This window comes from Salmo salar, chromosome 24, assembly GCF_965601325.2.
Source record: "Salmo salar chromosome 24, fSalSal1, whole genome shotgun sequence".
NCBI classification, from domain to species: domain Eukaryota; kingdom Metazoa; phylum Chordata; class Actinopteri; order Salmoniformes; family Salmonidae; genus Salmo; species Salmo salar.
This window is the reverse complement of record NC_138314.1, coordinates 2571891-2589182: the sequence shown is the minus strand read 5'-3', so window position 1 is coordinate 2589182 and position 17292 is coordinate 2571891. Positions and strand designations below refer to the sequence as shown.

The 17292-nt window shown below is 41.2% G+C and overlaps 2 protein-coding genes and 1 long non-coding RNA gene across 7 annotated transcripts; 1 reads left to right on the top strand and 2 right to left on the bottom strand.

The window, feature by feature from the left end:
* Nucleotides 1-548: 548 nt before the first annotated feature.
* LOC106584893 (uncharacterized) lies at nt 549-5015 on the bottom strand. 4 transcript variants are annotated; one of them, XM_082968390.1, is made up of 5 exons: nt 4934-5015; nt 4121-4178; nt 3479-3545; nt 3290-3350; nt 549-2115 (listed from the first exon to the last, which is right to left on the bottom strand). In XM_082968390.1, exons 2-5 carry the CDS (start codon nt 4158-4160, stop codon nt 1777-1779), a joined length of 507 nt encoding a protein of 168 aa, XP_082824516.1. In that variant the 5' UTR covers nt 4161-4178; nt 4934-5015; the 3' UTR covers nt 549-1776. The 4 variants fall into 4 exon arrangements, 2 of the variants coding, with proteins under 2 accessions (XP_082824516.1, XP_082824517.1); XR_014382484.1 differs by lacking the exons at nt 4121-4178; nt 4934-5015 and adding an exon at nt 4247-4489; XM_082968391.1 differs by lacking the exon at nt 4934-5015 and having other exon boundaries at nt 4121-4240.
* Nucleotides 4533-12637, top strand: LOC106584894 (uncharacterized). Its single transcript, XR_014382486.1, has 4 exons — nt 4533-4709; nt 6131-6261; nt 6901-6958; nt 11167-12637. It is a non-coding gene; the product is annotated as an uncharacterized LOC106584894 (long non-coding RNA).
* Nucleotides 8856-11858, bottom strand: LOC100136449 (interleukin-1 beta). 2 transcript variants are annotated; one of them, NM_001123582.1, is given in 6 exon segments: nt 9297-9528; nt 9965-10101; nt 10335-10514; nt 11158-11359; nt 11451-11499; nt 11790-11858. In NM_001123582.1, coding segments are annotated over 5 exon segments (783 nt in total). In that variant the 5' UTR covers nt 11484-11499; nt 11790-11858; the 3' UTR covers nt 9297.
* Nucleotides 12638-17292: the final 4655 nt, after the last annotated feature.

The window sequence follows — 17292 nt, the reverse complement described above, 5'->3', positions numbered from 1 at the left end:
TTCAACTTGTCAACTAATCATCAAGCCCTTGACTAGGTGAATCCGCTGAGCTATTTCAGGACTACAACAAAATTGTGAAACAGCTGGGTGTCCCCAAGGAGTGGTTGGAGAACCATTGCCCTACACAGTGCACCACTTTTAACCAAAGCCCTGACCGTTTCAGCATAATTCTACAAGTATTATGTGTTATGACTACTTTCGTTAATCTGATGACTGTTATTTATCGAATCAGCTATGTTTAATTGTTACCTGATTAAATTAATAATGTAACCATTAATTCATTAGGCATTTGGGGCACCACAAGAGCGGTTCTTTAAAGAGTTACCATCTCCCGAATTAAACTCTAAAAGGTCTTTACCTATCACATCCATAAAACAGTCAACGTACTACTACTACCTCTTGAAAGGCTGGTCCCGTATATGCGGGATCAACATCCAGCGAAAAATCAGAGCGCCATATTCATAACCTAACCATAACCAAATCTAATTAAAAAAAATTCTCAAACATAGGACTATTTTACACCGTTTTATAGATACACTTCTCCTGAATCGAACCACGTTGTCTGATTTCAAAAAGGCTTTACAGCGAAAGCAAAACATTACATTATGTTAGGAGAGTACATCATCAAAATAGCCACACCGCCATTTTCCGACCAACCACATGCATCACAAATAACCAAAAAACAGCTAAATGAAGCACTAACCTTTGACAATCTCCATCAGATGACACTCCTAGGCACTTCCAGGAATCCCAGGTCCACAACAAATGTAGTTTTGTTCGAAAAAGTTAATAATTTATGTCCCAATAGCTCCTTCTTGTTAGCGCGTTCCGAAGGCTACTCATAATGTACTGAAGCGCACGGGACTTGTCGTCACGAATGTGCAAAAAAAATAATATTTCAGTTAGTTCAAACATGTCAAACGTTGTATAACATAAATCTTTAGGGCCTTTTTCAACCAGAGCTTCAATAATATTCAAGGGGGACGATTGCATTGTCTTACTAAACGTTTCGAAAGGGGAGGGTAGCCATGGGTGCCCGCGTCATAGTGGTAATGGCCCTCCCCCTGTGACCAACTTCCAAAGCCTCTCTTTCGGTCAGTTTGTACCATAGAAGACTCAAACCACTTTGCAAAGACTGGTGACATCTAGTGGAAGCCTTAGGAAGTGCTCAATGAATCCTAACTCACGGTGTGTTTTATAGGCAAAGTGCTGAAGGTGAGTCCACAAATCAGATTTCCACTTCCTGTTAGGATCTGTCTCGGGGTTTTGACTGCCATATGAGTTCTGTTATACTCACAGACACCATTCAAACAGTTTTAGAAACCTTAGAGTGTTTTCTATCCAAATCTACTAATTATATGCATATCCTAGCTTCTGAATTTGAGTAGGAGGCCGTTTAAAATGGGCACGTATTTTTTTCAAAATTCGCTGTAGCGCCCCCTATCCTTAAGGAGCTATAAGAGGTTATAACCTCTTATTATATCTTCATTCTGAACAGTCGTAACCACCTGCATCTGCAAAATCCCCAGTCTTATGAGTCAGTACTACACAAATTGGTTTAATTATGTATTTACTAGCTAACTAAATTATAACACAGGATAATCATACACACTTAATACATTAGAAAAAATGAAGTCTGTTTTTATATCCGTTGAGAATAACCATAGTTCCTCAATATATTTGAAAAATCTTTCCAGCTCTCTCCCTTTCGATAACCAACCAGAGTGAAAGGGAAAGTTAGGGCATGTATTGCTAGCTTTAACAGCTGGGTTGGGCTCAGTTCTGGGCTGGTTGGTGGTGCCTGGGCATGTTTTTGTAGGGAGAGTGGAGTGTGGTCTGGCTGGGACTATTTTCAGGTGGGCAGGGTGACTTAGGGCAACTGCAGAAGGCTTTATTGCATCTTTGATTGCGTTGAGATGCTGCAGACAGGGGATGCAGAGTGCTGCTGCTAGTGGTGAAACTCTGTTTGTTGGTGGTACTGTGCAATGTACCAGTGGTTTGGGAAGATGCTTTGGCCGTCAGATATTGAACCTTCACGGCTTCCGTTTTCATCTTGAGGGAATTTGGACCCTGGTTCTCTTTCCCCATGGCCTGGTTCTCTTTCCCATTGGCCAGCTGTAAACACAAAGTTGGTAGAGGTCCTGAATAATGGCGAGTAAACTGTAGACTATAAAAATAAAGAGTTGCACACAGTGTACAAAACATTAGGAACACCTGTTCTTTCCATGACAGACTGACATGGTGCATCCAGATGAAAACTATGATCCTTTATTGATGTAACCCATTAAATCCACTTCAATCAGTGTAGATGACGGGGAGAAGACAGGTTAAAGAAGGATTTTTAAGCCTTGAGACATTGTGTATGTGTGCCATTCAGAGGGTGAATGGGCAAGACAAAATATTGAAGTGCCTTTGAACAGGGTATGGTAGTTGGTGCCAGACACACCGGTTTGAGTGTCAAGAACAGCTTGGTTTTTCCATTTAACAATTTCCCATGTGTATCAAGAATTGTCCACCACCCAAAGGACATCCAGCCAACTTGACACAACTGTGGGAAGCATTGTAGTCAACATGGCCAGCATCCCTGTGGAACGCTTTCAACACCTTGTAGAGTCTATGCCCCAATGAACTGAGGTTGTTCTGAGGGCAAAAAGGGGTGCAACTCAATATTAGGAAGGTTTTCTACACTCAGTGTATAAGCTGACAGTAATATATTGGGTAAACCACCAACGTTTCGGCATTACTGTGCCTTCTTCAGTGTAATATCATGAATGCTTGAACCAGGTTACGATGACAGACCCCTCACTATTGTCATTGGTTGCACTATTTGTCTACATAACTTGGTTCACGCATTCATGATATTACCTTGAAGGTGGCACAGTGATGCCGAAACATTGGTGGTTTACCCAATAAATTACTGGGAGCTTATATATAGTTTGTGACTACTTCTATATATGTGTAATAACAAACAACATCAGTTAATATAGCTAGCTAGCTTAGCAACCTTTCTGCTTTGAATCAACAGTGGTTGCTGGATCGAATCCCTGAGCTGACAAGATAAAAATCTGTCGTTCTGCCCTGAACAAGGCAGTTAACCGACTGTTCCCCGGTAGGGCGTCATTGTAAATTAGAATTTGTTCTTAACTGACTTTCCTAGTTAAATAAAGGTTAAATAAATAATAAACAGTGGGCCCTACTTCTCAACATCAGTAAATTATAATTGATAGTGCGCAAACTGCCAAGCTTGCTTTGAGAGACTGTCAAGGAGAGAAAAGGGAGAATTACTTACATCATCCTTCACTGTAGTCATGCTGGTATTCTCTGCTTTAATGTCATCTCGAAGATAAGGTCTGAAATACGTAATGTGTGATAGACATTATTTACACAAGTCTATGGATAAGACATGTTAAACTGAAATATTGCCATACTTCATACTGGCCATAGATACTATAGCTGTCTAGCCAGGCAGATGTATTACTTTGGGTTGGGGGGCTTCAGTCTTCCCTTGATTGCTAAGTACTCCATCAACTTCTGCTTGCGCAATTCTGTAAAAGAGAGAAGCAACGTTAATTGATAAAAATACATGTTTATTTCATTTTTTTAAACATTCAATCTTCAATAGCTCTTACACAAAGTGTGCCAAGACTATTAACATGATATATTGTGAATCAGGGGAAGATGGACACAAATCCACAGCTTTTGAAAATTTAAGGCAAAATAAATAAAAACATTTCAACAACAAATTAAGCCGTGAATTTTTGTCCATCATCCCCCGATTCAGAATATATAACTTCCATAGTTATGGCACACCGTGTAAGAACTATTGAAGATTGAAAGCAAGAACAAAAATGAAAAAAAGCTGTTGATTTTTCTCCATCCACCACTGATTCAGAATATACCATCTTCATAGTCATGGTTGGATTCATAACTATTGACCGAATATCCAATATAAAATTTTACCTCGGTAACGCCAATGTGCCCCGCAACATAGTTGTTGCAGGATGATGGCTATTCTCCAACTTTACGAACTAGTTAACGTTAACTAACTACGTAAAAGGACATTCACTTACAGTACTCTCCGTTGAGCTACGTTTGCATTTAGCTAACAGTAACACCTTACCTTTTCTGTTGATTTTAGTCACCATTTCTTCTGCCTCCATTGCTGTTTGTACGAAAACCTAAACACTTGAGAAAAGTTTTAGTGTAAATTACTTACGTTTTAATGGAATAAAAGTTACGCAATTACCTGGCTTCCGAGTTGGATGACCGTTCAAAACGATTTTTCCCAGTAAGAGTACGTTTTTCCGAGTTCCCAGTTGTTTTGAACGCACTTTATTCAGAGATTTCCTAGTTTCCAGTTGTTTTGAACGCAGCATTGGACGCTGCAGGCTCTTGACAGATCTACAACGCCTGAAAAGCTAGGTATTTGAAGTTTTGTGACGACCCTCCCACTCTGTCTGCCGAATTCTTAAGACACACCCTCGTCCACTTACCATCGCCTTATGCACCTGGGGGAATCCCGCCATCTTGCCGTTCAGTCAAGCAAGGGAAGTTTGCAACGTAAACCCCTCAACCCTCGGTTTTAGTCGGCTTTGCGAGTGTAGTGTACAATTATGTTCACCCCGGGGCCTTGAAACTCCCCATAATTAAGTTTGCTACGATTGTACATCCGCGAAAACTTAAAAACAACATCAATGGAACATACAAGTGTAAGTAAAAACGAATGCAAATTAGTTAGAAATTGTGCTACTAATGTACATGACGGCACAAACACGTCCCATAAAGTAAATATGTTTTTTCCTTCAGCAGTTCCAGCTAGGTAGGCTCACGTTAGTTAGCTAATTCATTTGCTAGCTATCATACAGTAGGAGCATTGTTAATAATGATATATTTAATATAAGTAGACATGCACTCTTAATTGACTAGCACTCACAAGCAACCGGTGTCTGAAAACACTATCATCGTTGGATGAACGAGTGACGAATTTAAAAATAATTTCTTCCGCCCTTGCTTTGCAAGTGTATACTAGTCAGACGTCATCAGAAGTGTCCACTTAATTTGAGGGCTGAGAGGTTAGGGTGTGTATTTTAACCACATCCAGAGCCATGTATTTAGAGCAGTGGCGACCTGTCATTTTGAGCCACACATTTTAGCAAAAAAGTTGAAAAACCTTTTTTTGTACTTTTTTAATCATTGAGTTAATAAAGTCGCAAACAAACATGGTCTCTTTTTTTGCTTTCTTGAGTAAGGCAGCTCCAAAATGCAGGTGTTTCAGCTTACTCAGTGCTTTCTGTGGTGGTGGGGCAGCCAGTGGAAAATACAGAGCTTAGGGGTTGGTAATGTTCTCTAGTTGCACAGTGATTGGCTCAGTGTTCTGGCACTCATGGGGACACTACATCACTGCCAAATCTAAGGGTAGGACTAAAAAAATTCAAGCCCCTTGGGTGCTGGCATAGAGTTACATTAGAAGTGCCCATCCAAGAAGGCTCAAAGTCATTGGCCACAGATAAAATGACATTAAATCACGTTATGTCTACAGTAACTTTGATTGGACTGATCATGTCAACATCATACTTTCAAAATCTTAGCTAGCAGTCATCATGAAATAAGTCAACAATCTACTGGCAAATCCATTTTAATCCTTGTCATATGAAGATACAAAATTAAGAGAAATAATAGATAAAATGTATTGGTGCTAATCATCCATTGGACATAAACATTACACAACAAGTTGGAAATTGCAAATTCAACAATGAGTGGTTTCGAAGGAATCAGTGGCTAACTGCAAGCATTGCAAAGCAATCACTAGCCTGCTATTCAGTGGAGTGGGTGTGGAGTTTCAAGTCTGGGTCTCTTTTCCAAGCTTAAAATGATAAACATTCAACATTGGCCATGCTGTCAATCCACCATGATTTCTGCCGCGCTCAAAACAACTTATCTCGGAACTGGGAAATCTGACTTCAGTGAGTTCAAGACAACTGGGAACTCAGGAAAAAATTAGCTCCAACTGGGAAAATACGTTTTGAACGGTCATCCAACTCGGAATTGTAAGTCGGGAACTTGGGCCTCTTTTTAGAGCTACGACCTGAAGATCACTGACATCATCATGATTCGACCTTGTTTTTTTCAGAGTTCCCAGTTGTCTTGAAAGCACCATAAATCCAGAGAATGCCAGACTTTGATGACAAAGTTTGATGGCAAAATTTGCCCACAAAGGACCGCCGCGCCACCTTCCTGTTCAAGTGAGCACAGCACAACAAGGTGAGTCCAAAAATGTTTGGTATGCTGCTGATTAAATGGTGTAATATGCAAGGGAGATATGTATACTGTAGCTAAGAATGTAATACTAAGTGTATGTTGTGTAATAAGCTGTTAGTAGCCAATGTGCCTCATCCTAATAATTTGGTCTGTTTTCCCCTCTTAATTTCACCCAGTGTTCTGACTTGGTCATGCACATGTAGCCTATAACGTGTTTTAGAGAAATGTAATCATCGAATATTGTACGAGCTTTAATTGTCTGCTTATATGCCCATTTTATTTATCCTACCATTCTGACTTGGTGTACAGGGAGAATACTGTAAGAATGGCCCATGTTCTAAATTCTGTCGCTGTACATTTCAAAAGTGCTGAACAAATGCTTAAATTGACTACGTCCGTCCTAGCTCTATATATATTTTTTAAAGCAGTAAATGAGGCTGAATGAACTGTTTTGCTGCCAGACAAGGCTTCGCTGATAGCCAGGTGTAGCAATAGTAAGGTGTTGGGACTCTGCTGTTGGGACAGCTTTAGGCTCTAACAGTTTGTGTGCACCGTTTGTCACTGTTATAGTGCAATTAATGTGTTGTGTAGTGGCTTTGCTGGCATGTATCCCCAAAAATGTTTTTTGTTTGCTCCACCAAGATTTTGTCATCGCACCAGAGGCGGCAGAGACCATCCTGGAGACCTTTATTGGACTCAGGTGTGTCTTATTATTTCATGATTGTCTCCCTGTTAAAAGAGGTGTGATTTCTGTGGTCATCTGCAGAAGCTTGAATTGTTTACCGTGTGCGATTGGTTCCTGAGTGAGTAGTCGACACTTACTGGTTGTTGTTTTTTCAGGTGTACTGTGATCCTGCGTCTACCGTATCACAGTAAAGTATTATGTTTATCCTTAACCACTGATTCCTCGTCTGGTCTCTTCTCTGCACCTGGGTCCAACCTTAACACATCACAGATTTACATGCTAAAATCACCACTGATTTAGAGAGTTAGAGGCCAATGCAGTTTCTACATTATGATGCATTTACTTGACACTTCAACATTCTATGGCAGCCATGGTAGCTCCCCATTAACATTACATGGAGAATGTTGAAAAAAAAATACTATACAACTAAATGTATAGAATGAGCATTATGATGCATTTACACAGAGGAAGAGGCAGTGCGAGATGTTTTACACTCGCCAAAATATGTCCAAAACAAGCCCAATGATTTCTATGGGCTTATTTTGGACCTAAGCTTGGGCGTATTGCAGAGTCCACTTGTCACACAGTTACAGTCAACAATGCTTTGGATATCATGAACACAGCCTAACCAGATCTGCTAGGGTGAGTAAAATGGTCAGAGAGGTGTTTTCTCATTTGTGTCTGGAAGTAGCTAGCCAATGTTAGCTAGTTAACTTGGGTGCTTGACTGCCGTTGTGAGGTCAGAACGCTCTACTCCTCGGCCAGAGCATCCAATGTGTGTTCGAAACGCTCTGAATTTTTCGATCGGACAACCTGACAACTCTCAGAATAAGCAAACACCCAGAGCGCACTCTGGCACTCCAGAGTGAATTTACAAACGCACCCCTTGTCTTTTGCCTTCCCGCCTTTGGGACAATGACTTCCATTGTTAGGGTGGAGACATGAGCATCTTCTCATTATATACAGATTTCTGATTTACATGACGCTATAACATTCTATGTTAGCCATGTTAACTCCCCACAAACATTTCATGGGGAATATTTAAACAATGCTATCTAACTGAATGTCTAGAATTAGAACAATATTAGATATTCCTAAAGTTGGCCAAATGCAGTGTTCAAAATAACTGGGAACTTGGAAATCTCAGACTTCAGTGCATTCAAGACAACTGGGAATTTGGGAAAACAACTAGCTCTGGCAGTGAAAAATCGTTTTGAACGGTCATCCAACTCAGAATTCCAACTCGGGCCTCTTTCTAGAACTCCGACTTTCCGTCCTGAAGATCACTGATGTCATGATTTGACCTTGTATTTTTCAGAGTTCCCAGATGTCTAGAAAGCACCATAACTCTAAATATATGGCTCTGACCACATCATATGTTATGGTGCTTTCAAGACAACTGGGGAATCTGGAGAAAAAAACAAGGTCAAATCATGACATCCGTGCTCTTCAGCTCGGAATGTTGGCGCTCTAGAAAGATGACAGTTTCCAACTTGGAATTCCGAGTTTTTCCCAGTTGGAGCTCATTTTTTTCCAGAGTTCCCAATTGTCTGGAATTCACTGAAGTCAGAAGTCGTAGATTTCCCAGTTGTAACTTGTTTTGATTGGATATTATAGCAATCTGTCAGTCGATGATGTAGCACTCAACCATTCATTGGTTATTGTGTCACATCGCCTTTGCTGTGGAACGCAGCCATATGTATGATTCTTTATCTATGGTATGCCCAGAGCCATATATAACATTTTCTTAATATATGGCTCTGGGTACTCCAACTAAAGTTATGCATTTCTAGAAAATTCATTATCAGTACTATGATTTATGTACATTTGTCATCTTTTTTTAGTGGTGTGTTGTGGTTCTGGTATTTGGTCTCCCAATGACCATGTTATTTCAGTACCATGAGAGTGAATATATATTTCTATTTGTTTATTAAAAGAGCACATAATAATTTAAAATGTTTGCATGTATCAATGAATATGTGCAACATCAACAGAGCCAAATAAATACATTGATAAATATGTATAAATTACTGAATTAGAGATATATTAATAAATAGTAGAACAATAATGACTAAGTTTTCGTTTTAAGGATATTTTGATTATATCAGGGGCGCTTACCACAATATTGACTACGTCAATACACTCCAATGGTAACATGCTGTACTCAGTACATACTCTAAACCTCATGAAGTTCTTGTGTCTTACAAGTAATACACTTAAATATGTTGATGTGCGTGCACCCACAGTGGCAACCCAGTCTTGATCACAGAGGCCCCATAGAATCACATAAATTGTAGAGGATCTCTATTGGAGGCCTTGGCCTGACTGGTGTTGTCACAGTGTTTGCGGCCATCTTAGTTGTGGCGCTGGATGGTGAAGGTGGTGAGGCGGTTGGGGGCTGCCTTCTGACACATGTCCACCGGTTTGGTGTTGTCCTGCTGCATGTCCGTGCTGATGAACCAGTTCCTGAACCCGGCAGACTCCAGGGTACTGATGTCAACCCCGGTGTTCCGTCTGTAGAAAAGGAAACGCACCATGTCGCTCTGCTGGCTGATGGACTTCAACTGCTCTTTGTTTGCAACCTCCTGAGGAGAGAGAGAGGATCAGGGGTTAAACTCAACATTAAAGGTCAAAGGTCACTAGGAGTGAATATAAATGTTTCTCTGGCTATTGGTTTGAGGATGTGGCTGTTGGAACAAAAGCCTGTCCACACTGTGGCTCCCCAGTACCAGGGTTGGCCACCCCTGGCCTAGCTATCGAGTCTTATTTAACTACACTGCAACTGTCTCCTACATTCCACATGTAGTAGTATGGGGTGCCATTTGTAAGACTGAACGATCTATTTTTGCAGGCACTTTTCCCCAAAATGTAGTTCTGTTTATTCAGAAGTAGTAGTATTTATCCAGTTATAGTATTATTCAGTAGTAGTATTATGCATTATTATTATTCAGTTCTAGTATTATTATTTCAGAAGTAGTTTTCATTCAGTAGTAGTATTCATTTAGTAGTCGTGGTATTTACCTCTAGGTGCAGGGTTGGCCTGCCTCCCGATTTGGAGCAGGACAGGTAGAGGTTGGATCCCTTTATGCCTAGGGCTACAGGTCTGGCTTTAGTCTCAATGGGGACGGGCGTGACGTACGTAGACAGGTTCAAATGCACTGGGACAGAGGAGAGAAGAGAGTCAGCATGATTCATCAGAACTCAACTGTGAATTAAAATCATCTTATTTAATTAGTTCATATATTTTGCATGTGATAATGCCACACAGAGGGCCAAAAATGATTACAGACAGCTGTGATTATCTGAAGTACCCAAATGGGCCACTAGATGTCTTGTGATATATTACATAAAATCCTTGAAATTTGGGACTGAGCCTCAGTTGTTAACATACCTTTGTGGTAGCCGCTGCCTCCCTGGAGCATCATGGCGTGCAGCTCCATAGCCTCACTCATCAGGACCCAGCACTTGTTCTCAGAGTCAGTGACGCTACACTCGTACTGTGATGTACTGCTGAACCCTGCTTCCCTCCTGCTCGTAGGGGGCGCCGACTCCAACTCCAACACTATATGTTCTGATGAGAAGAGAGAAAAGGATGTAGGAGATGAGTGAATGGTTGTATGAATACACTTGATTGAGCTCCCGAGTTGTGCAGTGGTCTAGGGCACTGCATCTCAGTGCTAGAGGCGTCACTGCAGACACCCTGGTTCGATTCCAGGCTGTATCTCAACCGGCCGTGTTTGGGAGTCCCATAGGGCGGCGCACAATTGGCCCAGCGCCGTCCGGGTTTGGCCGGTGTAGGCCGTCATTGTAAATAAGAATTTGTTCTTAACTGATTTGCCTAGTTAAATAAAGGTTAAATGTAAAAAATTATAATAATTTAATTCCATCCCATCCCTACTGGTCTATGGGCTCTGTTATGATATCCAAACTACAGTAGCATACCACTTTTAATGAAGCAATGTGTTGGGCATGCATTTTAAATGGTATTCTATAGTGTGAACTTTGGAACATAGGCCAGTGGTGATAGCTAATGGTATTGTAGTGGTACACATTGGAAATCCCCTTAGGGGTAGCCTGGTCCCAGATCTGTTTGTGCTGTCTTGCCAACTCCTATGGTCATTGTCATACCAAACAGTACAAACAGATCTGGGATCAGGCTAGCCCCTTAGGGTGCTCCTCCAATCCAGTCCATTGTCTTTGACCTTGCTCCCTACCTTCCACAGCACTCTCCAGCAAGAAGTTGAGCAGGTCCTTGTCCTTGAACTCGGTTCCCATGGTAACCCCCTCGCCACCCTTTAACCTCTCCATGGCGATGATGAGGTTGGCAATGTGACGCATGGTGATGGGGTGATGGGATACCTCCAGATCCAGACCCTGAGGCAGCTTGGAGCTCCATGCCTTACTTTCAGAGGTGTTCTGCACATGGGGAGGAGGAAATATTACATTTTCATGTTTTATGTCCAAATGTTGTGGGTATGTCTTGTCCTTGTAGGAGCTGGGGACTCACCTTTATTAAACTGTAGTTTGACTCAAATTCCATGTCTGTATAGTTAGATCTGGAAAATAAAATGATCCGTTTGTAAAGCTCTGTCCTGTCCATAATAGATTGGCATCATGCTTAGTCAGTTGCTTAAAGATGCTGAAGAGTTGAAAGCTCATTCAGATTTTTTGGAAACAGTAAATACATATACAGTCCAGTCTAAATAAACCTTTTAAATATGTGTTATTACTAACACTATATAGCAATAAATAATGCTACCACAATTAGCAGTATAATACATGGACATCAATACAGTAGAAGTATTATAGCAAACATGAGTAAAGACAGGATATAAAGTTAATTTACCTTGAGTTGTTTTGTAGTTTGTAGGTAGGTAACAGTGTCTTGTATTCAGTCCTTAGTCCTTGTGAATCCTAAGTTGTTTTCTGACTACATGTGGTGAGCTGTATGTCTTATATACACCCTGGGCACACACTAGGAATTTCCCTTTACACACAGGAGGAAGTGGGATGGTTTTACCAGACCAGCTAGTACGTTGTATTGTTTAAAGGGACAATCCGTAGTTCAAACAATAAACAAAGCGTTTTCCCGCCCCTGTTTCAGTAAAAAGCTGAGGGATGGGGCTGGAGAAATGTAACCACTCTCAAATTCAGAGACAGAGCTATGAATGCAATAACTGACCATCCACGATATAAAAAAAAATAGCGTTTTAACCATGTTTTGAAGCTATATAGTGTTTGTTTATATGTTCTGTTTACAAACATTGTAGTAAAGCAAGCTATATTTTGGGTTCTGATGGGGTACTATAGATATCCTGAAATATGCTCATGAGGCATTTATAAATTCAAGAATCAATGGGTATGCCTAAATGTCATTAATTTATTCCAAAAATGAATGTAACATCTGCAGATTGCCTCTTTAATGATGTTGGTGATGAAATACTGGACTCGCAACAGCTTGACGTACAGTATTGCACTCATATGTTAAATTCTGGCTTGTGTACATGCTCGTTACTGACGTGCCACTTATTGTATTGATTTATCTTCTGGTTGATGTCATATGCCTGTTTGTCTGATACTGATGTGTTGAGGCTGCTGTCTTGCTCCAGGTCTCTCAAAGAAATATGTTTTTTAACTCAACGGGACTAACCTGGTTAAATAAAGGTTAAATAAAAATGTTTTAAAAACAGGAAACTAATGCATTTGTCTTTTTTTCCTGTTGATAGAGTAAGTGCATTGTAATCGTGCCAATATACTTTATTAAAGACATTTGTGTGTTTTCATGACTTTTTATTAGAAATTATATTTCAAATCTCAATATAACTAAATGAATAGAAGATAAAACATTGTTCATGTCAACACTAAGATGAGTCAGATTAAGCAACTTAACACCTGACTTTATAATAAAACGTATTATAATACTATCTTACATTAATTTTACTTGTAAATTACTTTTCATACATTACGGTTAAAGTGCAAAGAATTGTCTATAGTTGAAATGACTGTGGTATCATATGTGGTTGTTTTTCCCTACTCAATTTAGTTACATGCCCTGATTGACTGGAAATACATGTAGCTCTGGATAAAAGCCTCTGCTAAATGACAAAAAATGTAATGTATATGTAAATACAAATACAATATTTACTGTATGTTTAAATCCATACTCGTCTTCCTAAAGGCCTAGGAAACTAAACTAAAGTTGCCTGAGGTCATAAAAATAAATGGAGAGTAGGCTTAATCCTGTTGTTCCCTCAGGTGAAATACTATACGTTTTTGTTCTATTCTATAATTTCCTAATCTTGTCATTTCTGATTATGTCAAGCCTGCTTAAATTTAAGGAATTTTCAGATGTTAGTAAATTCCTTAATCTCGGCTCATCATATTGTGAAGTAACAAGGGACTTCCTCTATTATTTCCCCATTTCCTGAAGTAATGTAGTTGTCACGAGAGGTTAGAACATAGACCACAATCTGCCAGGACAACAGACAGACAGACTCTTGGACTGTGTCCAGCTACCTACTACCATATTAGCTTATCTTTGCCAGTCATTGTTAGAACCCATTGGGTGAATCTCCCAAATTCACAAAAATATCAGGATTTTTTGTATAATATCTGAACTCCCTATGGAAACATGCTCAATCTGGTCAATATGTTCAATAATATGCCACAAAACGAGTATTCTTCTAATGTATTGTGTTTGGCTCACTAACGTTTCACCTGTATAGAATAACCATTGGACATAACGAAAAAAGTTGTGTAACAGTATATCAATTCTTATCACCCCTGTATGAAACCTATGGGATTGGAATGTTGACTAAATCACAGAAACCTACCAAGGTATGACTATCTGGCGTGTGTCTGAAATTGCTCCCTATTCCCTATATAGTAGACTACTTTTGACCAGATAAGTAAAATATGGACCCTGGTCTAAGGTAGTGTACTATATAGAGAATTGGGTGACTTTCCAGACACAGACTGTCTTTGTGGTTATGGTTCTCACGAAACCGGTTTACCAACGGATTTCCCAGTGATTCAACATGTTTAGAAAGCAGTCAAGGATTTCTCAAGATGATATTTGACACTCCCCACTTCCACTCTTAAAATCTTTGAATTTCATTTCCAGATTCACACTCATGGTATAGGTTTAGGCCTATGCCATTTCTGACCACAAAAACTAAGATATCACCATTTATTGTCACACAATGCCACCTCATTCATGTTTGAAATAAAATAGACTGGCTTATATACAGTTGAAGTCGGATGTTTACATACACCTTAGCCAAATATATTTAAACTCGTTTTTCACAATTCCTGACATTTAATCCTTGTAAAAATTCTCTGTTTTAGGCCAGTTAGGATCACCACTTTATTTTAAGAATGTGAAATATCAGAATAATAGTAGAGAGAATGATTTATTTCAGCTTTTATTTCTTTCATCACATTCCCAGTGGGTCAGAGGTTTACATACACTCAATTAGTATTTGGTAGCATTGCCTTTATACTGTTTAACTTGGGTCAAACGTTTTGGGTAGCCTTCCACAAGCTTCCCACAATAAGTTGGGTCAATTTTGGCCCATTCCTCCTGACAGAGCTGGTGTAACTGAGTCAGGTTTGTCGGCCTCCTTGCTCGCACACGCTTTTTCAGTTCTGCCCACACATTTGCTATAGGATTGAGGTCAGGGCTTTGTGATGGCCACTCCAATACCTTGACTTTGTTCTCCTTAAGCCATTTTGCCACAACTGTGGAAGTATGCTTGGGGTCATTGTCCATTTGGAAGACCCATTTGCGACCAAGCTTTAACTTCCTGACTGAAGTTTTGAGATGTTGCTTCAATATATCCACATAATTTCCCTTCCTCATGATGCCATCTATTTTATGAAGTGCACCAGTCCTTCCTGCAGCAAAGCACCCCCACAACATGCCACACCTGTGCATCACGGTTGGGATGGTGTTCTTTGGCTTGCAAGCCTCCCCCTTTTTCCTCCAAACATAACGATGGCCATTATGGCTGAACAGTTCTATTTTTGTTTCATCAGACCAGAGGACATTTCTCCAAATAGTACGATCTTTGTCCCCATGTGCAGTTGCAAACCGTAGTCTGGCATTTTTATGGCTGTTTTGGAGCAGTAGCTTCTTCCTTACTGAGCGGCCTTTCAGGTTATGTCGATATAGGACTCGTTTTACTGTGGATATAGATACTTTTGTACCTGTTTCCTCCAGCATCTTCACAAGGTCCTTTGCTGTTGTTCTGAGATTGATTTGCACTTATCGCACCAAAGTACGTTCATCTCTAGGAGACAGAACGCGTCTCCTTCCTGAGCGGTATGATGGCTGCATGTTCCCATGGTGTTTATACTTGCGTACTATTGTATGTACAGATGAACGTGGTACCTTCAGGCATTTGGAAATTGCTCCCAAGGATGAACCAGACTTGTGGATGTCTACAATTTTTTTCTGAGGTCTTGGCTGATTTCTTTAGATTTTCCCATGATGTCAAGCAAAGAGGCACTGGGTTTGAAGGTCGGCCTTTGAAATACATCCACAGGTACACCTCCAGTTGACTCAAATGATGTCAGTTAGCCTTTCAGAAGCTTCTAAAGCCATGACATCATTTTTTGGTATCAGACAGACATTGCCATCGTAATCCAAGGGTGTTCTCTTGGGGTTCCACGCCATCCTGGGTAAACAACAGCTCACTGCTCTCCGACCAGGACTCTCATCCACAGAAGTGAGGCTTTGTAGACAGTTGTCTACATAGAAACAGCATTCTACACAGAAGCGCACATCTTCTTCTTGGTCGCTGTGGTCGAACACATACTTCTGAAGGGCAAACATGGTGCGGCGGTAGCTACATGTTGTCCCAAAGTGAAGAACCTGCCACTCACCTGAAATCATCACGGATTAGGTCTCGCCACAGAAACCGGAGAAGATGCTGATCTTCGGGTAGCAGGCGGACTTGATGGAACATCCCCTTTATGTCACTGCTGATGACCACAGAGTTCTGGAAACAGAGAAGGATTCCAAGCAGAGTAGCTCCCAAGGTAGGTCTGGAAAAGAGTTGTTCATTCAAGCTCTTACCACCAATATCTGAAACACTCTGTTGCATCTACAGGCAGCACATTGTCGAGGGCCACGTTCAGTCTTGCAAACTCTCATGGGTCTTCATTGATGAAGTTGGGGATGTTAGGAGTTGGTCCACGATAGGCGCGCTTCCGGCTGGGTGGAGAAGGTGTGTGGTAGGGGACAGGTGAGTGCCAATGACGATCAGGTGAGTAGGCCCAGCGGCGATGGTCAGGCGAATAGTCGCAGCGGCAACAGTCAGGCGTGGGCTGACAATGGCAATCAGTTGAGGGTTTACAACGGTAATCAGGCGTAGGCTGACCATACTCATCAGGTGAGTAGTCACAGCGGCGACGGTCAGGTGTGTGCTGACGACGACGATCAGGTGTAGGCTGACCACAATGGTTAGGTTTTGACTGACATTGTCAATCATGTGAATTCAGCCCTCTAGGTGGCGCTGTAGGGCTACAATTTCTGCAATGAGAAGACGACCGGTCTCGCTGGTGTGTTGGCTCACAACTGCGAGGGGTTGACTGAGTAGATGATGACGATGATGATGACTGGTCTGAGAAGGAGAGCCCTCTGATCCCAAGGTTTTCAATGAGCTGCTCTATCTTATCGCGCTGCCTTTGTGACTGCAGTTTACCATCTCTGGTTGTCACCAGCTGTGCCCGCTCAGGCTGACTTTGATGATGGCAATCTCTAGTTGATGTGCGCCTGCTATGGAGGGCTGGTGAGTTGGCAACCGATGAAGGTCATGCTCCATCTTCACTGTTGCGGGTCAGCATGGGTAATGACTTGAACAGTTGGGGACTCATTGAAGCGGATGAATTTAGCTCTTCCGATAGTTCCAGTATCTCCTGTGTCAACTTCTCAGTTTCCTCTTCTATCAGTTTCAGGCACGTTAAGACTGTTCTGGAAGAAGAACTGGTTTCTCTCTCATCTTGTACAGGAGGGTAGCTGCTGCTGTTTTTGTTGTCCCTCATTGTAATGGTGTGTTGTTGTATGTGGTGTCTGCCTTGTCTTGTAGCTTACCTCATAGTCGACCAGACGATGTGGGGGGCGAGCCTGACGGTGGACCACAACTTGTGGAGGATCTTCTCTGGTGACTGGCATCTTTGGAATCTGGCAGTTACTTCATGCGGCATGAATGGGTTGTTTAGGAATTCGAAGGACCAATAAGTGGCCCTCTTGAAGCATGTGGGAACAGCAGACTGGGATAGGGATTGATTGAATATGTCCGTAAACATACCAGCCAGCTGGTCTGCGCATGCTCTGAGGACACGGT